The sequence below is a fragment of the Heloderma suspectum genome, chromosome 1 (assembly GCF_057233095.1).
Source record: "Heloderma suspectum isolate Gila_16-S chromosome 1, 16-S_ref, whole genome shotgun sequence".
Lineage (NCBI taxonomy): Eukaryota > Metazoa > Chordata > Lepidosauria > Squamata > Helodermatidae > Heloderma > Heloderma suspectum.
The window spans coordinates 329,435,763-329,459,210 of NC_139458.1; the positions used below are offsets into that span (position 1 = coordinate 329,435,763).

General features: G+C 39.4%; 1 protein-coding gene across 4 annotated transcripts in view; it reads right to left on the reverse strand.

The window, feature by feature from the left end:
- TBC1D32 (TBC1 domain family member 32) overlaps positions 1-23,448 on the reverse strand; it is a 95,111-nt gene that overhangs the window by 29,300 nt on the left and 42,363 nt on the right. For 3 of the 4 annotated variants that reach the window (XM_084827415.1, XM_084827413.1, XM_084827414.1), the window contains exons 19-27: positions 23,132-23,270; positions 22,737-22,824; positions 20,994-21,112; positions 19,132-19,248; positions 15,287-15,375; positions 12,089-12,211; positions 7,901-8,009; positions 4,812-4,905; positions 801-926 (exon numbers count right to left, since the gene is read on the reverse strand). In XM_084827415.1, coding sequence (XP_084683541.1) covers positions 801-926; positions 4,812-4,905; positions 7,901-8,009; positions 12,089-12,211; positions 15,287-15,375; positions 19,132-19,248; positions 20,994-21,112; positions 22,737-22,824; positions 23,132-23,270 — 1,004 coding nt within the window. The remainder of the gene's footprint in view (positions 1-800; positions 927-4,811; positions 4,906-7,900; positions 8,010-12,088; positions 12,212-15,286; positions 15,376-19,131; positions 19,249-20,993; positions 21,113-22,736; positions 22,825-23,131; positions 23,271-23,448) is intronic. The other variant, XM_084827416.1, reaches the window with a different exon arrangement.

Consider the following 23,448-nt stretch of genomic DNA (forward strand, 5'->3'; position numbering starts at 1 on the left):
GGGAAACATGGGTTCCTAGTTATACTAATGCAGGATCAGATCTGCAAGGGATGCCAAGTAGGAAGAAAGTACATTATCTCCCTGCCAACTAATTCTCCTCTGCAAACGCATACCTATGTTGTTTTTAATAATTTCCCTGCCAGCCAAACTCTGAAACTGAAAGCTTGGCTGTGAGGAAAAAGGGACCTCTCTCCTGCAAGTGTCGTCCCCCCTTATCCCCATACATTATCTTGGCAAACATAGCTTTAGAAACTCAGGATCGGGGTAGGCAATGTAGTGTCCCCCAGACACCAATGCGCCCCTGGAGTCCCCAAGATGCCCTACCTCTCCTACTTAAAAAGAAGTACACATTTTGCTGTGAAATAGGTTTCTGGTGCTGCTGAAAACTAAGGCTTCAAAGGAATTGTTGAGTGTGTTGGGGCTCAGACCTCACCTCTGCCTTGTATTCAGTGTTTGGGGCATGTTAGTTTCCTTTGCCACACCTCCCAGAGCAGCCATTTTGTGGCAGTACCCAGGCCAGCTTCTCAAATTGCCAAATGTGCCCAATATGGTTGCTTAAAAAGGCTATCTAACCCTGGCCTAGATAACGTATAGTTCCAACTTATACTTCCTCCAAATGTTAGGCATTTTTAGGGAAGTGTTAGTATAGATCAACACAACAAACTGATTTAAATGTCATGGATTCCCCTTTAAGAACCCTCAAACATATGGCTTGTTGGGTTACTAGGGATCACTACAGAGAATTATCAATATCATGTAGTGGGGTAAAGCAGTATACTTAAAAAAAGATTTATACTCACTGGTTCCGCTCACAATATTAGGTTTCTTTTCCATGATTTCACAGAATAGTCTTTGAATATTTTCAATCCATCCAAGCTGTTTATCTGGATTCTTTAATGCAGATAAAAGCTTGTTAGCATCATCATCTAAAAGGGAGATGAAAATTGCAAAAACTGTAGTTTTATTTTTGTCTAAATGAATGTCTCAGTTGGTAGAGAAGTACCTACTTGAGACAAGAAAATCTGAAAAAGGAGAGAATCCTGCTTAGTTCACACAGTTACTTTGTCTGCCATGCAACCAGCTCCAACGTGTGTTTGGGCACTTTCATAAAGGGAAATATAAACTGGATTGTACATAGATATAGCCATAACCGTTCTGGGATTACAGCAGCTGGGATAAGTGCAGCTATAACTACTGAAATCACTGTCAGGTTTCTAGAAATGGTTCTATACCAGCCCACATGAGGCTTTCACCAATGGTTTTCCTAACTATAAAATATCAAAGTGATCAAGGTAATTCTTTTTTTCTTAGCATCCCCTATTCAGTAGAGACTATTGACTTCTTGTCTGTGCTTTACCTTACCTGTTTCTAGCTTTCAAACTAGTGGTAAAGTCCATAAGTGATAAAGATGTACAGTTAAACATTTCAGCAGTCAAACTTTTAAAACCTGGTTCTCTTAAGGTACTTGTCATTCTTGCTTCACATCAGCACCCTAATATCCCATTTAATATTCAACTTTCTAAATGAAATCATCACTTGCAAATGTTGTTAGCCCTTTTTATTAAACAGAAAATATTTGCTTTATACAGAGTGGCCCAAAAGTAGGTATATAGTCGTTTAGAATGTTGATGGGAGGGGGAGAGAATGTGTAAGTAGAAGATGTGTGGGTGGAGTCAGAATGACAGTTGGGAAGAAGGAGTCACAGGGGGTGACAGTTAAATCAGTTAAGTGTAGAGAGTGAGGGGAGTGAGGCCCTTAAGTAGGTATACCGTTGTTTAGTTGTTTAGTTATTTTTTTTACTGATACTATGAATGATGGCAGCGAACCTGAGTCAAGAACAAAGGAAGTGGATTCTAAAGCAGTACTGGAAGACTGAAAATTCTCTCCCCCTCCCATCAACTTTCTAAACAACTGTATACCTACTTTTGGGCCACCCTGTATGTGTTTCACTGCATAAAATGCATTTTAAAATAGCGTTAGGACTTTAATAATGTATACTTAAATTGTTTTCCTGTCACTGGAATTCATTTGATCAATCCAGAGTATTTCACAAAGCTGTATTACTAGTACAGTTCTCCTACTCTATTCAGCATGCACACTGAAAGGCCAAGTAATCACAGCAAAAGGCTACATCAAACGTTCTGCTAGTACAAACCCAATTCAGTTCTTTGTCTTATGCGTATTTCATCTAGCCAGGCTCAATCCCCCCCACCCCCAAAGACAGACACACACACACACACACACACACACACAAACCACAGAAAAGAAAAAATAAATTGATACACTGGTTAGATCATTTGTGGTGGTGAAACCTTTCTGGTCCTCTCTCCCTATGTAACTGTGGTCCCTCACCACTGTTTCCACTTTCTCTAGGTACTTTTGTATCAGGAAATTATTATTGGGGGGGGGGAGGTTAAACTGGACAGAATTGGATAGGGCAATGTTTTCTTTCATGGGCGTAACCAACCTCAAGTCTGGATGTACTTCACTCCACAATTGGTGCACCTCCCAGAACACCAACTTGGTGGCAATTTGCTTCATGCCTACCCTGTTACTTTAGTATTTTTAGTAATACTTAATATATAAGCCTACAAAGCTCAGTCATAAAAACCAGGTGGAAGCCTTTTGGCAAGGCATATCCTCCGAAAAGGTAGCTGCAGCATTCAGAAAGGCTCTGCCTGCATTGACACCACCTTCCTCCAGTGCAATTGTAGCCATCTTGTTGTTAGTCCAGTAGGCCATCTTTTCTAAACACCAAGGCAGAAGAATGTAAGAGTTTGCTTTCATTCCTGACTAGGAAAGGAACAAAAAGGCAAGGGACATGTATATTACACAAATACATGTCCCTTGCCCTTTTGTATTTTTTTCTGGCTGCTTTCCATTATCACAGTCAGATTTTTCCCAGCTAGGAAAACAAAATAAAAAATCTTCATCATTTGAAGATCTATCTGAAAAGGCTGGGAGCCTCAAATTTAATAGAAGATCCCTGACCTCTCTACAATGGCAAAGCTAATCTAGGAGGAGAGGGAAGGAAACCATGCAAACATCCATCAATGACATAAAAACAGTTCAGTTGTGTAAACAAAGGGCATCATATAATTGGACATGAGTGATACCATAAATTACGTTGGGTTACCATAAGGGATTTTAGCACAGTCACAATAGCGTTACCTGGTGCAATGGGATCCCCTGAAAAACCCAGTGCACCAGCTAACACTACTGGCATTGTGTTAGAGCACAATGTAATTTATGTCAGCACTCATGACCAACTGTCACTGGAATTAATTTGATTAATCCAGAGTATTTCACAAAGCTGTATTACTAGTACAGTTCTCCTACTCTATTCAGCATGCACACTGAAATGCCAAGTAATCACAGCAAAAGGCTTCATTCATCAAAGGTTCTGCTAGTACAAACCCAATTCAGTTCTTTGTCTTATGTGTATTTCATCTAGCCAGGCTCAATCCCCCCCACCCCCAAAGATAGACACACACACACACACACACGCAAACCACAGAAAAGAAAAAATAAATTGATACACTGGTTAGATCATTTGTGGTGGTGAAGCCTCTCTGGTCCTCTCTCCCTATGTAATTGTGGTCCCTCACCACTGTTTCCACTTTTCCTAGGTACTTTTGCCCAAAGTCTTTCATTTATTTCCTCCTTTATCAAATTTCATTTTATTGAACACCATACAGTTACAAGCATGTATCATTTGTACTTCTCAGGATTCTACTATGACATCCTCACTTTTTGACTACAAATAACTGCCCTTTAATTTGTAGAACTTGTTAAGCAGCAATACCTTAATATCACAATCTATTCAACAAGACTTGCTCTGAAACATAATTCTGTCTAAGGTTCAACTCCATACAGAAAATACTTAATGTGGGAGAAGTTTCTCTAAAATTAGTTGATTTTCTTTTATGTTCTCTTAAAAAAAATAAAACAAAACACCCAGCTAATTTGCTTCCAGAGTCTGTTTTCCCTCAGTTTGATTCTCATGCATAAAGCATTTTGGCCCTGATATCTGATTGCATTTATTATAAAAACCCTGCTGTGTTTGTATTAAATTCAGTGAAGAATAGAAAAGTCATCCTGTGTTCAATTTAACACTTGATAATGTACATGGATATTAACCAAAGTATTAAGCCTAATGGATAATGTGTATACCTTATAATTTAGGAAAAGCATAGTAGGTACAGATAAACAATACTATCCTGACAGGTTTTGAATACATAAGAGTCCTCTTCAGGGAGTAAATATAACCCACAGAACACAGGATACATTCATAAGATTCCTTGTTTTATCGAGTTAAGCTCCACAAAGGTTTTTTTATTCACTGAAGAGGAGTTTTAAGTGCTTGAAATGTATGCAGTGATTGTACTGCTTCTCTGGACAATAAATATCTGCACCTACTATGCTCTCTTTCATGTGGGAGTTTGCTCGCCAAACTCTGTGTTTGTGGCAACACCTTATAATTCAAAAGTGACTGAATACAGATCCATATTGCCTTCAATGACAAAACACAAACAAAACCATGCAAACAAAATCTAAAGAGGGGGAAAGTTCCATAACTGAATACGGTTAAGTTCAGCTGCCAGACAGATGATGTGTTTATTTCATGCTGTTCGCCCACTGGAGTCTTCTCAATGCATGCATAAGAAACAGACTGGTAAGCAGAGCTAGGAAAACTGATAGGTAGCCAGAGACATATAATATTAATTAACACATTAAATCAAAAATTGATCAAATAATACGTATTTTTTACTTTTTTCAATACATCACTCCAGTACATCAATATATTATACCTTGCCTTGAATCAGTTTTTCTAGGAAATTCAGCAAGATAGCATGTTGGTAAAGGGTATGATGAAAATATTGGCCAGGGATATGGATCATCACCCTACAGGGGAACAAACGAGAATAAAGTGATGCTATAAATAATGTACTAATACTTTGCCCATTCCATTCATGTACCCCCTTGCCTACATGCTGCACTTGATACTATTTACTACAATGTTAACAGTACCATTAGAAATAAATGAAACGGATACAAAGGCTAGGCAGTAAGTCCACCTGAAGATTTAATTAACTATAATCAAGACTGACCATTTTTACTCCTCGCACCTCAGACAGGAAAATTACATTGTTTAGAACAGGGGTGGACAGAAGGTTGAGCTCCAGATATTTTGGACTTCAACTCCCAGAAGCCACTGCCAGCATGGTAAATGCTCAAGAATGCTGGGAGATGGAAGTCCAAAATATCTGGAGATCTGCTTTCTGCCTACCCCTGATTGAGGAGATAGAGGGTTATACCCAATGTTACACTAATAGAAAAATGGTAAGAGTTGGCATTGTTCTGCTAGCAGTTGCACAATGGGATGCAAAATATTGGATCTGACACTTGTGCAAGCATGGAAATGGGGTTTCTGCAAGAAGACATTTGTGCAAGCAGAAGCACTGCACTAGCAGAATTATGCCATTGGATACAAGCCATACAATATTCCCAATTTTATACACTGAATTGACTGGCAGTTCTGTAAAGATCATTTCTGTCTTGTCTCTAGGACGCTGGCAATCTGTAGCATGACAACAAAGGAAAATGCTTTACAAAAATTGTGTCATGGAGATACCAAGACCCAGATTTTCACAGATAAAATTAAAGTTGGGAAAAGACAATGCATTCTAAAAGGTTATCAACAAAATATACTAGATGAAAAGAACATGCAATGGAATACAAGACTTTTATAACACAGATGCTTGATATAAACTAAGCAGTTATAAATAGCACTATCCCACTGTACCACTCTAAAGCTACTCAAAAGTAGCCTGTTCAAAGGAATCAGACTCTAAAGAAATTGTGCATGCGATATCTCCCTCTCCCGCCTCTCTCTCTGACCTGGTTCACACATCTCAGCAGCAATTGCAGGGACAAACAGAACGTGCAAGTCGCATGCTCGTCAATTCTGCTTTTAATTAACAACCTAGGAAAGGGGTTGTTTCGTGACATGCGAACCCAGAGCTCTGGGTTGTTTATAGGTTAAACAAACCATAACTAACCCAACAACTGCCCATGGTTTGTTGCTGGGTTAGTTCTGGGTTGTTTAACCCATAAACAACTCAGAGTTTCCAGGTGTTCCTGGGTTGTTAATTACAAGTGGAAACCATAAACACGTGGCTCATTTGCTCCACTCCTCCCCACAATTCCTGGGTTAAACAACTCAAGAATTGCCACCGTGAAGTGAAAACAGTAAATCTCTCTCCACACCTACACATTTATTTATTTTATTTATTTATATCCCGTCTCCAGCCATCTCCATGAGTCTGCATAACTTCCGTAAGAATGGCTATTTTTCGTAGATATTTATGTATTTTTTCCCCTGCCTTGAGACGTGCAGTAATTACTTTCAGCCAAAACACTTCCTCCTCCTAGGGGCTTCCCAAAACAAGGCTGCCCTAGGTGTGCCTGGGCGGTGCACTCTTTGTTTAAAGCAACGCTGTTTGAATGAAAGAAAGAAAAAACCTTTTAAAATGACCATGCTGGTCCTGGAGCCCCGCATGAGGTATTATTCTCCCTGTTAAGCTTTATATTTCCACATCCAGCGTTGTTGTTGACATTGTGAGGCTAAAATGGAGAGGAGAACCAACTCTGTGCATGTCTACTCAGAAGTAAATTTTATTGAGTTCAATGCGACTTATTCCTACACATGTCCACTTGCCCCCAGCTCAGCTTTGTATTTCCGCATCCAGCTCATGATCAAACCTCCTGTTAGTTATCTCACTGGGTGACTTTGGGCTGGCCTCTAACCACTACACCACACTTCTGTTATGAAACTCATGAAGAAAAAGAGACAGTATAATGGAAAGTTCTTTCTGAAGCAGTCACACTTGTACAAATGCAGCATGAAGGGAAAGATTAGCAAGCTTCTCTTTGTTTGAATAAAAAGTGGGTGCTGACATGTGTAGGAGTAAGTCACATTGAACTCAATAAGACTTACTTCTGAGTAGACATGCACAGAGTTGGTTCTCCTCTCCATTTTAGCCTCACAACGTCAACAACAATGCTGGATGTGGAATTATAAAGCTCAGCAGGGAGAATAATACCTCGTGCAGGGCTCCAGGACCGGCATGGTCATTTTAAAAGGTTTTTTTTTTCTTTAAAACAGTGTTGCTTTAAACAAAGACTGCATCACTCAGGCACACCTAGGACAGCCTTGTTTTGGGAAGCCCCTAGGAGGAAGAACTGTTTTGGCTGAAAGTAAACAGAGATGGAGGATTTCAATTTAAAAAGAACACCCACAAACAAGGGGGTGAGCACAATTCATTTTTTTAAAAAAAGTACGTATTTATTATCAGAACATACTACATTGCATTTTTATTTACAAAAATTCCATGACTCTTTGCGGACGACGAAAAAAACCTGCATGACTGCTGGCTCCGCAGGACCTTGTGGTGCCGTTCCTCGGAGGATTGTGTGGCACGGACTGAAGGGAATTCGATCCCATTTCAGTCCGTGGCGGAATTCTCTGACATCCCTAGGCTTCCCTCCAAAGTAACCAGAACAGAAGATGGATCTTGGACAAGGTTTTGTCAGAAAGGCAGACAGCATTTGTCCAAAAATAACTATGTCTGCAAATTTCATCTTCTTCCAACAAAACAAACAAAATGTTATAGGCATTTTTTTTATTCCCCATGATAGTCAAGGGGAGACACAATAACTTGGATTTCCAAATCTTGGCTCAGCAGCCGAGTCAAAATACATGGCCTCCAGATCGGGGTGTGTGTGTGTGTGTGTGTGTGTGTGTGTGAGAGAGAGAGAGAGAGAGAGAGAGAGAACTATTTCTCAGTTGTAGCCCTCCCCAGAAAGGCTAGATGTGAAGAAAATGGTCATTTACAACCTTATGCAGTATTCTTGGAGGCAAGATCCGTTCTGTTGGTCCCCCAACATGATTGATTCTAACAAGAATATGGTTTCTCTCTATTGATAGGCCATCAATTATAAAGTCTCTGCAACGAAACAAAATTGAATTTGGAAATTGTTATAAGTCTCAAAATAGAAGGCTCAAGAGCTTGGTTACCTACAAAGTCATTCAAGTCCAGTTCTTAACATGGGACTTGAATCTCAGATTGAAGCAACATACCCAAGCTCTCCCCTTCATGGATCACTGCCTTGTTGTGGCGAAGGGGCTTGCGTAACTCAGTGAAGCCATAAGCTATGCCGTGCAGGGCCACCCAAGATGGACAGGTCATGGCAGAGAGTTCTGACAAAATGTGGCCCACTGGAGAAGGAAATGGCAACCCACTCCAGTATTCTTGCCAAGAAAACCCCATGGAACGTATCACGAGGCTAAAAGATATGACGCCGGAAGATGAGACCCTCAGGTCGGAAGGTGTCCAATATACTACTGGGAAGAGCAGAGGGAATTTCCAAGTAGCGCCAGAAAGAGTGAAGCGGCTGGGCCAAAGCCGAAAGGACACTCAGCTGGGGATGTGTCTGGTGGTGAAAAGAAAATCCGATGCTGTAAAGAACAATCTTGTTTAGGAACCTGGAATGTCAGATCAATGAATCAAGGTAAGCTGGAGGTGGTCAAACATGAGATGGCAAGATTGAACATCGACATCTTGGGAATCAGCGAACTAAAATGGACAGGCATGGGCGAATTTAATTCAGGTGACCATCATATCTACTACTGTGGGCAAGAATCCCTTAGAAGAAATGGAGTAGCACTCATAGTCAACAAAAGGTTGGGAAAAGCAGTACTGGGGTACAATCTTAAAAACGATAGAATGATCTCAGTATGAATCCAAGGCAAACCATTCAACATCACAGTAATTCAAGTCTATGCCCCAACCACTGAGGCCGAAGAAACTGAGGTTGATCGGTTCTATGAAGACCTACAACACCTTCTAGAACTAACACCAAAAAAAGATGTCCTCTTCATCATAGGGGATTAGAATGCTAAAGTAGGAAGTCAAGAAATCACCGGGATAACAGGCAGGCATGGCCTTGGTGTACAAAATGAAGCAGGACAAAAGCTGATTGAGTTTTGCCAAGAGAACATGCTGATCATAGCAAACACTCTTTTCCAACAGCACAAGAGGCGACTCTACACATGGACATCACCAGATGGTCAATATCGAAATCAGATTGATTATGTCCTTTGCAGCCAAAGATGGAGAAGCTCTATACAGTCAGTAAAAACAAGACCTGGAGCTGACTGTGGCTCAGATCATGAGCTCCTTGTTGCAAAATTTCAGCTTAAATTGAAGAACGTAGGGAAAACCACTAAACCATTCAGGTATGACCTAAATCATATCCCTTATGAATATACAGTGGAGGTGACAAATAGATTTCAGGGATTAGACCTAATAGATAGAGTGCCTGAGGAACTATGGACGGAGATCCGTAACACTGTTCAGGAGGCAGCAACGAAATCCATCCCAAAGATAAAGAAATGCAAGAAAGCAAAGTGGCTGTCTGGTGAGGCTTTACAAGTAGCTGAGGAAAGAAGGGAAGCGAAAAGCAAGGGAGAAAGGGGAAGATATATCCAACTGAATGCAGAGTTCCAGAGAATAGCAAGGAGAGACAAGAAGGCCTTCTTAAATGAACAATGCAAAGAAATCGAGGAAAACAACAGAATGAGAAAGACTAGAGATCTCTTCAAGAAAATCGGAGATCTCAAGAGAACGTTTTGTGCAAAGATGGGCATGATAAAGGACAAAGAAGGCAGGGACCTAACAGAAGCAGATGAGATTAAGAAGAGGTGGCAAGAATACACAGAAGAACTATACAGGAAAGATCTGAATGTCCCTGATAGCCATGACAGTGTGGTCACTGAACTTGAGCTGGACATCGTCGAGAGTGAAGTCTAATGGGCCTTAGGAAGCATTAGTAACAACAAAGCTAGCGGAGATGACAGTATTCCAGCTGAGCTATTTAAAATCCTAAAAGATGATGCTGTTAAAGTGCTGCATTCAATATGCCAACAAATTTGGAACACTCAACAATGGCCACAAGACTGGAAAAGGTCAGTTTACATTCCAATTCCAAAGAAGGGCAACGCCAAAGAGTGTTCAAACTACCACACAATTGTGCTCATTTCACATGCCAGCAAGGTGATGCTCAAAATCCTACAAGCTAGGCTTCAGCAGTATGCGAACCGAGAGCTACTGGAAGTACAAGCTGGGTTTCGAAGAGGCAGAGGAACTAGAGATCAAATCGCCAACGTTCGCTGGATCACGGAGAAAGCAAGAGAATTCCAGAAAAACGTCTATTTCTGCTTCATTGACTACGCTAAAGCCTTTGATTGTGTGGATCACAACAAACTGTGGCAAATTCTGAAAGTGATGGGAGTACCAGACCACCTTACCTGTCTCCTGAGAAACCTGTACGACGGTCAAGAAGCAACAGTAAGAACCAGACATGGAACAACCGAGTGGTTCAAAATTGGGAAAGGAGTATGACAAGGCTGTATATTGTCACCCTGCTTATTTAACTTATATGCAGAGTACATCATGAGAAATGCCGGGTTGGATGAATCACAGGTCGGAATTAAGATTGCTGGGAGAATTATCAACAACCTCCGATATGCAGACAATACCACCCTAATGGCAGAAAGCGAAGAGGATCTCAAGAGCCTCTTGTTGAGGGTGAAAGAGGAGAGTGCAAAAGCTGGTTTGAAACTCAACATTAAAACAACTAAGATCATGGCATCTGGGCCCATCACTTCCTGGCATATGGAAGGGGAAGAAATGGAAGCAGGGACAGATTTTACTTTCTTGGGCTCCAAGATCACCGCAGACGGTGACTGTAGCCATGAAATTAAAAGACACTTGCTCCTTGGGAGGAAAGCTATGGCAAACCTAGACAGCATAGTAAGAAGCAGAGACATCACCTTGCTGACAAAGGTCCATCTAATCAAAGCTATGGTTTTCCCAGTAGCAATGTATGGCTGTGAGAGCTGGACTATAAGGAAGGCTGAGTGCCGAAGAATGGATGCTTTCGAACTGTGGTGCTGGAGAAGACTCTTACGAGTCCCCTGGACTGCAAGGATGTCAAATCAGTCAATCCTAAAGGAAATCAACCCTGAGTGCTCATTGGAAGGACAGATACTGAAGCTGAAGCTCAAATATTTTGGCCACCTAATGCGAAGAGAAAACTCTCTGGAAAAGACCCTGATGCTGGGAAAGACTGAAGGCAAAAGGAGAAGGGAACGGCAGAGGATGAGATGGCTAGATTGCATCACCGATGCAATGAATATGAACTTGAGCACGCTCCGGGAGAGAGCGCAGGACAGGAAGGCCTGGCGTGCTATGGTCCATGGGGTCACGAAGAGTCGGACACGACTGAACGACTGAACAACAACACCCAAGCTCTGGCACTGGAGACAGAGGAATTGGGAGCTGGGAAGAAATACAGCATGTATAATCCTCTGCTTAGCCTAATCTAACCATAATATTGTACAAACTGAGCTCACATATGGCATTCATGATTTACTTAGTGAACTGGACAGCAATCTGCTTTATGAGCTATATATCATCACATCCCAACAGTAACGTAAAGTAGAAGCCAAAAGTGAATCATGGTGGACCAACATTATCCACATAAATGCCTAAAGGTTACAAGTGAGTTCCCATCTTTGGGACTGGGAATACAGCAGGGACCTGCACTTTCACTCATGTCAGTATGTTCCTTCACACATCCTTCTTATTGGCTGTATGCAGCCAAGTAGCATAAAATCATTTGCACTCTTCAGAGTCCTTTTCAAGAAAAGCTGAAATGAAGGAACAATGCAATACCTTGACATCCCACTTTAATGCTTGCAAGTTTGGGACTCTATTCCTTTTTGTAATCTTATTTGGTAAAAAAAAAAAAAAGAAGAAAAAAAGAGGAGAGCTCTCGTGCTAACGTCCTTAATTCAATGAAGCCACACATTGATATTAAAGCTCATGTTCCCAAAAGGGATGCATGTCCAGAGCTGCCTCCTCCACTAAATGGAATGGGTTTGTGTGTGCAGAAGCTCCCAACTACAGGTTATACAGAAATATGTATTGAGGTGATAATGTAATAAATTGCCATTTCTTACCGAGAACTTCCAGAAATATTGATGGTATTCTCTTTTTGGGCATCTAAGAGCACTTCTGATATATTAAACTGAGATTCAAAAAGTAAAAGTGTATCTAGATCACAGCACAGCACATTTAATAACCTGCAGGATGCAACATATTGAAATTAGAGAATATTACACAGACATTTTGGTAATGCAGAAAAGCCAAGTGCTAAGTGAATAAGATTTCAGAGCAAGGTTCTTTTTGTAATTCCGTAACACAATATAGAAGTTGGAACCTGTTAGTCTTTTTGCTACTTGCCATGAACTTAACCAGATGCAAATTTCCAATAGATCTTTAATGCAAACTGACTTATTGTCAGCTCATGTTTCTGCAGAGAAAGGAGCTTTAATTACTGATCCCATTATTTTTTCCTTTCATTTTTATATAGCAAAATAGCACTATTTTGCTATATAAAAATAAAAAGAAATACAGGAACTAATAATAAAGGAAATTAAGAAAGGCTATTCAATGGGTAATTCACAGGATATCCATCAGTAATCCTGTTCCTAGGCACAACAGGAAACAATAAAAGGGCAGAACCTGCAAATAGAAAGCTTTTAATTAAAGGCACAGAAGTCCTGAATAGCCTCAATAGTGCTTGCTGTCTATATTTGACTGGCTGGTGCTGTGTGTGTGTGGGTTTAAATCAGGACAAATAAGGTCATGGGAACTTACTGTATTTTCTACATCACTTAGAACTTTCTATTAGTGTAAGCAATTCATAAATATTGTTAAATAAATAAGAATAATAAGAATCCAACATAATATGGCAGTAGACCCTACTTTCCTTCTCATTTGGCCAATGATAAAGTTACTAGAAGCAATGCAGTATAACTATTTTTAGCCCTAACAGCTTATTCATGAGTTTCAATGTTTTATTCATAAAATTATTCTCCATAATCTTCAGGACAAGCACTCATTTGTTAGTATATTTCAAGGAGTGATACAGAAAGATTAATAAAATCAATACTGAGAGATGTAATGCTTTCATAAAGATTTATGGAACAAAAAAGAAGGCCTTACACTTTTTTATGACTTATGATCATGTCATTCTAAAACATTTCTAGTATGAAAAGCTTACAATGAATTACTTATAAGGAATCAGTCTGGAAAAAATCAACATGATGCATTCAGAAATCAGTGTGATATTTTTAAAAATCCATACACAAATGCCCTTTTGTGTATTAAATGTCTTTGACAGTTTAATTTGAATATAACTAACAGAGAAAACAAAAGCATCCATTGTTATTAAAGCTAAGAGTTTTACTCATTAGTCCAACCAAATGTCTATCCAAGTTATCTACACTAAATGTCTTCGCATATATTTTATTGAAATGTCATGAGCATGTAACCAAAGCACCTCTTCTATGTAATTTCTGCAATAGCTATGGGTCACCACTTATGCAGTTCCAAAGATAAATTGTTAATAACTATTTATATTTATTATACTGTTATTATATTTATACTTCAGCCAGGCCATGTTACTGTAGTTCTTTCCATTTCCCTCCTTAACATTTCTATTAATCTTGCTTTAGATATGTTGTTTGAAATTTGAAAACAAATTCAAATATATGTGCTTGTATGCATATCATGACTGACAGATCATTTTATTTTATTCTTTGTTTCCTGTAAATGCAGTCAGTCATATTATTATCTGTAAATGCTGTTGATGAACAGACCAAACGTGAAACTCTAACAACCAGAAAGTTCCTTTACTCATTAAAATCTGGCATGTTGAGTGATCCTTCATCTGTAGTTCTCAAATAAAACTGACAATCCTCAGATTTTCTAAGTCACTCTGCACTAATTTAAAAAACAGAGCTCACTAAGACTATTGCAAAAGACCTCTCATAAAACATAATTAAATTTCAATAGGAAGGGAAAAATGGAATACAATACGCTTTGTTTTCCAAACAAAGATCAGAACTACTACAACATCCAGTATAATTTGCAGTAAATATGAACAAAATTACAGGTAATAGGCTGACTGAATATTAATTGTGGCACTATATATGAAGACTCCCAGAAACAAATATCATTATGCTAGGAGACAAAGAACACCAAATACCAAGATACTCCATTCCGTTCCCCCTCTCCCCCATTTTTCCATTCTCCTCCGTGACAGCACATCAGCATTCCATGGTCACTAAGCATACTTAGCCCTCACTATGCTATTTTTAGGGAGGCTGACCCCCACTGTTTCTTTTTCGTTCTGCAAATCTCACTGTGGCAATAGTTGGTTTGGTATATATAGGATGTAAAAAAAAAAAAAGTCATTTACTTTCCAAGAAACGACCAAACAACACTGTTGTAACCGAATATCACTGGTATTCGTTGGTTCTGTATACCCTCAGGATTGAAATTCTTAGTGGTGTATTCCATATAACTTATCATGAACGAGTAGTTATACGCTTTGTCATGGGGAACATCTCAGCATATGTAGCTGGTGCAGAGATATAATATTCCATAAATAAGAGACAACAGGAAACAGAGGACAGAGAGGTGTGCATCTATACCCAGTCCTATGCTCTGAAATTCGGCAGGTATAGCAGAGGAACAGTCTTTTGAAAATATCCCACATCTCACCAGTCCTGACCTGACCTGATCTGCAAAGGGGATGAGCAGAATGCCATGCAGTGCTCCCTCCTGAGAGAAACCATGAAGACCAAATACAAAATGCCTTATAGGAAATGAACTAAAATAACTATATTAAAAACTAGTCTTGACAGGTACTGAGATTACTGGAAGAGAATAATGGTTTCAATTCAGATAATATATTTTCAAAGCAAAGAATCCAATTTAAATTCTTTACGTACTAACAGAAAACCCTGTGGCACTTCGGGTACAAATCAAAAGCTAAAATTAACCTGAGGCTTGTCATTATGTTCAGAAAGAAGGACAAGCACATAACCTAATGACAATTACTTTAGCTATTTTCTTGGGAACACGCTGGGTTACTTTCTCTGAGGGAAAACTACACATTCTCAGGAGTGTTAATCAACTCCTGCCAGGGAGTCTGGGAGACTGATGTCATTTTGAGCCATTAGGAAATCTAATTTTTCAGACTCCCCAGCATCCAGACCTTACAGGTGAGCATCCATTCCTGTTACAAACCCTGCCAATCACTGCCACCCTGACAATGATACATTTTGGGAAAGGGACAAGTATCTTACCTCAGTCCAAAGATATGTGACTGCTCATAATTGAATAATGAATGAATTTTAGCTTCCGTATTCACAATTATTAGTCTGTCAATGATATCCTGAAATATAAAAGCCAATTTATTAATTTGTGACAACACTTTGAACAGACATTATTATTCTTCAACAATCTTTATTAAACTGATGTTTAAAGTATATGGACAATTGACCAGAAAGAGGAAGTATATTAAATATATGAATTTAGTTATTACATTTCCTTGAAAATATCTCTTAAGTTCAGAAAAAGTAATTCAATAAACTGTTCTCATGGGGAAAAAATATATATTTTCTTCCCTTTCATTTAAGTCAGGTTCTCTGACGCAAAGCAAAATGCTAGGCAAACAGAATCATAAAATAGCAGTTATCAGATACTTTCTGCATTTATTTTTAGATCTGTGTGTACATCAGCAGGAAAATATAGTGAATAGTTATAGAATAAAGTTCCCATAAAGGAAGTAAGCTCCTAATTGGAAGTTTGCTTATTTCCTAAAAGAAAAGGATTTAGGCAGCCTTGGTAATGAGAGAGAACCAAGATTCTACAAAGAATGCACATTTATGAACATATCGAAACTGCAGTTTGATTTGAGCGTACACCCAAAGTACTTTAACACCTTAAATGACTCACAAAGTGGTCTGCAAGTGAGGCAGCTGAACCCTCTGTCTAGCTATGACCTGGGTGGGAGTCTAGAGGAAGGTCTCCACTCTTCAAGTATCTCCTTCCCAAAGCCTCATGGACAGATTGAGAGGTTAGATGTGAATGCCCAAGGGAGATTTGACACTATGACCTTTGTGTTTATCCTGTCCCAGAATAGTTTCATTTCACAATGTCTTCTCTAGCAACTCATGTATTTGCCATGACACATATGCAGGAATACTCGTGCTGGCAGGACCATATAAGCAGGACAGCATCTTTCACTGTTATGCAAGTCAGAAACATGCAAGGCTTGTAGTGGTAGCCCACACATTCTGATACGGTAGAACAGAAACAGCCCTCCTGAGTTTGATACGTAGGATCAAGCTGTCCCTATTCACAACCATTTCAAGAATTTGAGGATCAGCAGTATTAAAGGCCACTGGAAGGCCCAGGAGAATCGGCAGTGTCACTCTCAATGTCTTTCTCTAGAAGCATATCATTAACCAGGGCCAATAAAGCAATCTCTGCCTAATAGGATTAAAAATGGGGATTGAATGAAATATGATACATATATGATTGAACAGAATCTTTAAAGTGAACTGGGCACAGTTTGAAGATCTGCTTAGCAAACCATAAAACCCACAGAAGGAAAAGGGAAAAATATAGAATGGCTTCACAAAAAACAATAACCCACGCTCAAGGTTGAGTCTGGGTTGAGCGTGGGTTGTCGTTGAACCGTGGATTGTTGTTGATACGCGGGTTGTCGTGTTGTCTAAAACGAGCCGTGCTAACAAATCATGGTTTGTTAACGATGAACAACCCATGAAGAGAGCCCATAGTTTATTCCTGGGTTCTCAACTGTGGGTTGTGTGTGGGTTATCATGTTGTGTGAACACAGTTTCAGCCCTACCTGAAGATGCTGAGGATTAAACATGGGACAGTATATATGTAAAGCAAGTGCTGTATTACTGTACAATGGAGCCTTCTGACAATGTTGGTGCCTTGTGGATCTGCCTGGAGAGGTTATTTCCATTGTGATGCACAGAGGGCTCAGGTGGCAGAATTCAGGAGCCACTATGATCCCGCCTGTGCTCTGAGATTAACTTGGAAGATTCTTTTGTGAGTCCATCTCTATCTGAGGTATGCCTGGCTGGGACACATGAGAGCAGCTTCCCTGCAATGGCACCTGGTTTGTAGAACTTCCAGCCCTGTGCGATGTATCTGGCTTCCTCCATGTTAGCATACTGATACCTCCTTAAGATATTTTTATTACAGCAGTTATTCCAGCTCAGTTGATTATTCCTGTTTACTTTTATGAATTGTTTTATCTACCACTCTTTCTGTTCTATTCTCTTTTAAAGTTGGCTTTATTGTTTTTTTAATTTGTTTTCCCCCCAGTTTTCATTATTAGCACCCTTAAGTATTTGTTAGAAATGAAAAGGCACTATAGACATTCTCATATTTATATTAAAAATATACTGACACACTACTTTATTTTTTAATTTTTCATCTGAACCAAGTACAGCAGCCAGTCCCCTGTGCCAGTGTCTGGACTCGGTTTTGGTCTAGATGAGGGAGCACAAACTGAGGCTGAGTCCAGGTAAGACAGAAGAGCAAATGGCTGGGGAGCTATGTGACCAACGGTGATGTTTTGCCTCATCTAAACCAGATCATATGACCTCTAAAATATCAGGTTCACAGCCAACGTACGGCCCTGTACCCTAGCTTGCCAGTTAACGTCAGAACTGTTGGCAGTGCCAAGGTCCAGCTTTAATCCTCTCATGTTGTGGTACAAACTACAACAAAATAATTTATATGATGCACTATAAACACTCCAAAGCATTAAGTATAACTGCCAAGTATCATTATTGTTATTAATTTATTAGGCAGCCATTACATTTTCAAGAAGTGGCCAACAATTAAACCATTCATTATGAATTGAAACATAAAATAGTATTTTGTGTACTGCTGAGTAAAGATATTTCCAGAGCCAATAGTGAATTCTTTGTATGATTTAAATCAGGAAGCACAGGAGATAAGAATACGGATACTCAACGTTACATATGCTAGGGAAGGTAGAAATCATGTGCACGTAGAACATAAAGGTAATGAATCATTGTGGAACTGGTGGAACCATAAATATGCAGGCCATTTGGGGTAGGGCAAAAAAAGCCATTTTTTTCAATGGCTACACTCTAAAAAGCAGAAAACCAGCAGCAGTTTCACTGTAAGCTACATTGTGACATCAACGTAGAGTAGGAAGGAAGTTATCCAAAACTCCAGTTTACTGATGTTTTCAAATGGAATGGCAAGTCTTATGCTGCCCACAATAGCACTCAGGTATATGAAAATTGGAGAAATCCTGAACAACAGCTAATCAGCTTTATATTATATAGTCATACAGTCTAAGCATCCCAGGGGGATGGTGCTACCCAACTAAAATCTCATGGCATCTTAGTCAACATGACACTAAGGTGTGTTTCCAGTATAAAAAAGGAACAGAATGAACTAGGCCAAGCAGATGCTTTCATGCCATGAACTGCAGGAGGGGCAGGGGCAATCTGTGAGGTCTTTAAAAATCACCATTCTGAAAAGCAAACATCTGGTTGACCACATAGTCCATCTCATGCATTTAAGCACACCCTCCACTGGGTCTAGAGATGCAAACTATCATCACTGAAGAAGGAACAGAGAGATATTTATGGCTGAATTATCTTCAGGGATGGCATAACAAAAGCACAGGGACTCTAAACACAGTATCTCCCAAGGCCAACAGTAAAATAACTAAAGGAAAATCAGACTCTTTCAACAATGGCTGTAATAACATTATATTTATTTAGATATGCAGAGTTCTACACATATACTGTGTTATATTATATAAAGAAGAATTCTGTTATAATCAGATCTATTGCTTACACAATAGATTTGTACCAAGACAAGAGAAAGCTGGTTCTGTTGATTCAGGTGTTACACTTTCCCCATTACAATAGAAAAACGAGATCCACATGGAGTACTCTGTGCATATACTGCCCTCATGCTGCATGCAATAAAAAAAGACTGAAAACTTACTCAAAATCTATTACTGACTTAATAGAAAATCAAAGCTACATTAAGCTTGCTTTAATCATGGCAAAATAATCATTCTACAGAGCTGTTTTAAAAGGATAAGAGAAAAGCTACTTACAATAATATCTGTAGGGACTTCACGAAGAGAATATTCTGGTTTATTAGGTATCTCTTGATCACCTATCAGTTCATAAGCAGCAGGGTAGGATAACAAGTTTATCAGAGCTAGAAAAGACTAAAGCAGGAAACATGGTGATACAGTAAACAAAATATTTAGTGGCATTTAAAGCTTCTTGCAAAAAATATTATCATTACTTTGGTCTTCACAAATATGATATATAAAATATATACGGCTCGATCCGGATTTAGTCATACTTAGAGCAGACCCTCCGAAATCAATGGGCGTTAAATTAGTCCCACTATTTCAATTACGACTACTCTAAGTATGACTAAATCTGGATCCAGCCCTATAAAGTGTCCAGTGTCACTTTTTATTGGACCAACTCTAGTCAGTGTGGTGTTTTTAAGCTTCTGAGTTACACAAAATGGAAAGAGAAGAATACATGTGGGGTAGAGCAAGCCTATTTACAGACAATTAAGGACAATTATAGGGTGTTTACTGCGGAAAGAAGGCAAGAGGAGAATCCAGTGGAAACCCCTGGGGTTGTATACAATGTTATTTCAATGCATCTACTCTTAACATTGGATACAATCCCTGGAATGAAAACAGACTAAAACTTGCCTTAACCTAATTTAGCAATTAGAGGGGCAGCAATGCAAGGACAGAGGATAAGCAGGTGGAAGCCAGTCTGACTGTTGGATGGGCAATAAGGGAAAAGATTCACATCAGAAGCTGCCACAGATCAACTGTTGCTGCCTTTAGCCACCCAGTATCAGCTAAGCTGCACTTTAAATCTGGAGGGCAGACTGTGTAATGCAAGTCTTACTAAGGGCCACCTTCAGCAAAGCCCCTTTGCACTGTGGCATGATGCCAATAGCTGGCAGAGCACAGCCTTTATTTGCTCAATAGAAGTGGTGAGGCTATACTATTGCCCCCACCCCCACCCCCCGGCTCTCCCTTCATTCCAACTTAGACAACTAGGTTCCCTGTTTTAGGGCATTTGCAGAACAGGCTGCTCACAGAACAAAGAAGTGAAGCTCTTTCTCTCAGCTTGAACAATGCAATTTAAAAAATAATCACACGTTGCTGTACCCAACATAGAAGCTGGCCAAATAAAAATAAAAATCAGTGAAGAAAGTTATTGCTGTATCACATAAAGATTGGGGTGGGGGGGAGACTTATAATAAAACCTAGAAAAGAACTTGATGCTTCACAAAGCAACACCAACTTCATTATAAAGCAGAGCAACCATTTATTGTTATTTTGCAAAATACACTCATTTAAATTCTGCCAAAGAACATGTTATTTGCTGAAGTGGTGCTTATTTGGAAGAAACGTGGATCATGACTTTTATATGGGTATTGTTTTATTTTGGATAATTGTCTTTATTTGTAGATGTTAGTAATTGCATTCTGTATTATGGCCTCTGGCCGAGATAATAAAACTGATTGATTGAAACATATTTACTGAAGTTGAAAACATCCTGATGTAATTACACGTAACTCCTCCAGAACTGATTTTGCTTCTATTCTTTAAGCTGCTAAACTCTGAAAATATGAACACTAAACTTTAGTGCACCTTTTTCATTTGATTTAGGAAACCAGACTGCACCTTAATCAGTTTTAACAAGAGAAGGCCATACAGCCATACAATAAAAAGTGAGTCACAGCCCAGTATGGCATGGCAATCTTTTAATGCCATGGCTATTCTTTTATTGTTTTTTCTAATTCTCATCTACACTACAACACCTAATTCAGATATGGCAAGCTACAGGCAACTTTAAAGAAAATTTCAAGGAAAATGTTATGATTCATTTAAACATATTCAAACAGGAATATGCAAAAGAAAGGTCAAATCACCTTCTGACAGCTTCGGTCAATAGGATCCACTGGTGTTGATCTGGGATGAGTTACTCGGACATCATCTCTTCCACACTCTAGAACACCCCACAGTTCAGTAACAAGTGCTTTTATAAATCCTAGGAAGATAATATTTTATTCACAGAGACTCCATTATACTCCACAACAGAGACCCTAGCATAAGACATTGGACAGCAACAACATTTTCTCTCACTCACCATCACGTAGAATACCTTCCATTATTAGTACTAATCTGATAATCCTGCTGTAGTTCTTGAACAATGAAACCACCCCTCTTTCATAACATGCACAATTTCTTATATGGTCTCTTCAGGGTTTATTTATATAAGCTGTTTTTCCAGTATATATGTTAAAATATATTGGGACACATCCCAGGGAGTGACTCTGCTTAAATGGACTTTGTTCTGGGAGACTCCGTTCTTCATTAAAAAGCTTGCACTTTGCCACAGTGCACCTCGTGGTGTCTGGACAGATATGGGCAGTATCCAGTGCTGGCAATCTGCCCACTCTAAACACACTGCACTAGTTGGTAGGACTGCTAGCACAATGTGAAGGTAGTGCTTGCTAGTGTAACCCAGGAAACTGGCTGAAACTACCACTTCCAGAATGGGATATGTCAGCAGAGCTTCCTTCCGCAAGCTCCTCTGGTTTGTCCCATTCCAGAAGTGGTAGTTTTAGCTTGTTTCCCGTTTTGCTTGCAATCATTCTTGCTGGCGCAGCAGCAACACTGGATACTGCCCACTGTGAAAAAAAGTTGTGCACTTAAAGCTCATCACTTAATATATATTTATTTACATTTCTATTTTCCCAAGGCAGATAACAAAAGTTTGAGAAACAGGAACAATGGGTCTAATCATGAACCCTGTGAGGAAAGGGCTACAATGGGGTACCCAGTAAGACTCTATTAGAACCTTACCCTGACAGACTGACACTGTGAATGCATGATGCTATTGCATCCAGACAACAGCACAGAGAACAGAGGCCCTCCTTCCTACATCCAGCGGCCTGATCCTCTCCAGGCCTTATTCATCACAAGTAATACATGAAATGAGGACCTGGAAAGGATCAGGTTACTTAAGGCTGCAAGACGGGAAGGTCTCTATTCCCTGAAAATGGCTGACAAATCAGCAGCACAGACACACAAGATCAGCTTGGCATGGACAGGGAGATTTCTGTTATATTCACATGGGAAGCCAGCACATTTTCTTTTCCACATGCTTAGCAATTTATACCAAATTAAGGGTAACTGATGACATAACACACTCACATACCTATGAATTATATCTCGTAGTCTCCTTTATCCCTCATTACAACATTGTTATGCTGCAAACACACAAAAAGGTAGGCTTCCCAGCAAATTATGATCTGACATTATATGAATGAACTCGGTTGGATCCTTGGCCAGGAGCATTCCCTCTTTCCCCTCCCTCATGACAATTTTCTCCCGCCTTTATCCAAGCCAGCAAACTATGGTTTGTGCTTGCTCTGCAAACCAGAAAAGGAGGATGGGATTTCCCACGCACAAGGGGAAGAGGAGGGGAGAAGAAGATGTGCAAGCCTGAGGCTCAGATGCATAACACCCATTTATGGTTTAGCTTCATGTCCAATAAAGATAAAATAGAATCATATATGGCATGGGGCCCTGGTGCAGACAAAAGTCAAGCTTATATTACTAAGCCTTACTCATGATCATTCACAATACAATGGATTAGCAAAAATTACCTGAACTTTGTAGAGCTATAGCACCTGAAGCAGTTGCAGCCACTTGTGAAACTATTACTCCATAGCCAAACTTTTCATATCCACTCACCTGGCACAAACAAATTATAACCAAGAATTAATTTAAAGGCCCCAAATACGTCAGCTCTACAGAAGGAGCATGACTTATGTGAGACAAAGTACTGGTAGTCATTATATATACATACGACATATCCTTTGTTTACAGAATTAATTGTTCTCAGTTCAAATGTATCATTAGACCCTAACATTCTGGTGCTACTATATAGCTCTGACAGAGAAAATTTATGTATAGGGAATAAACGTTTTTCAAACAAAGCGAGTAGTGAAAACAATGTTTCATGAGTTTATATTCTATTTTTTTTAAGAATGATACCTACCTGGAGGTTTTTTGTGAATCTGTTGAACATGAAGGTCACACATTCATTGACTGTCCCTGTATTCTGTAGCAGCAAGAGCCCTTTTGGTGTGGCAGCAAAATTGAGCAAGTCATCCAACAACGTCTCTTCCAATACAATGCTGAAAAAAACACAACAACCAGATAAAACCCAGTGAAGAGAACAAACTAAACAAAGCAACTCTCATTGGTTACTTTGGACCCTCATTGGTCCACCTTCATTGGACATTAAGCAACCATGTAAAAGCACTCTTTAAGGCTTGTTTTTGCACAAAAGATTTCTTTGGTATACCAAGAACA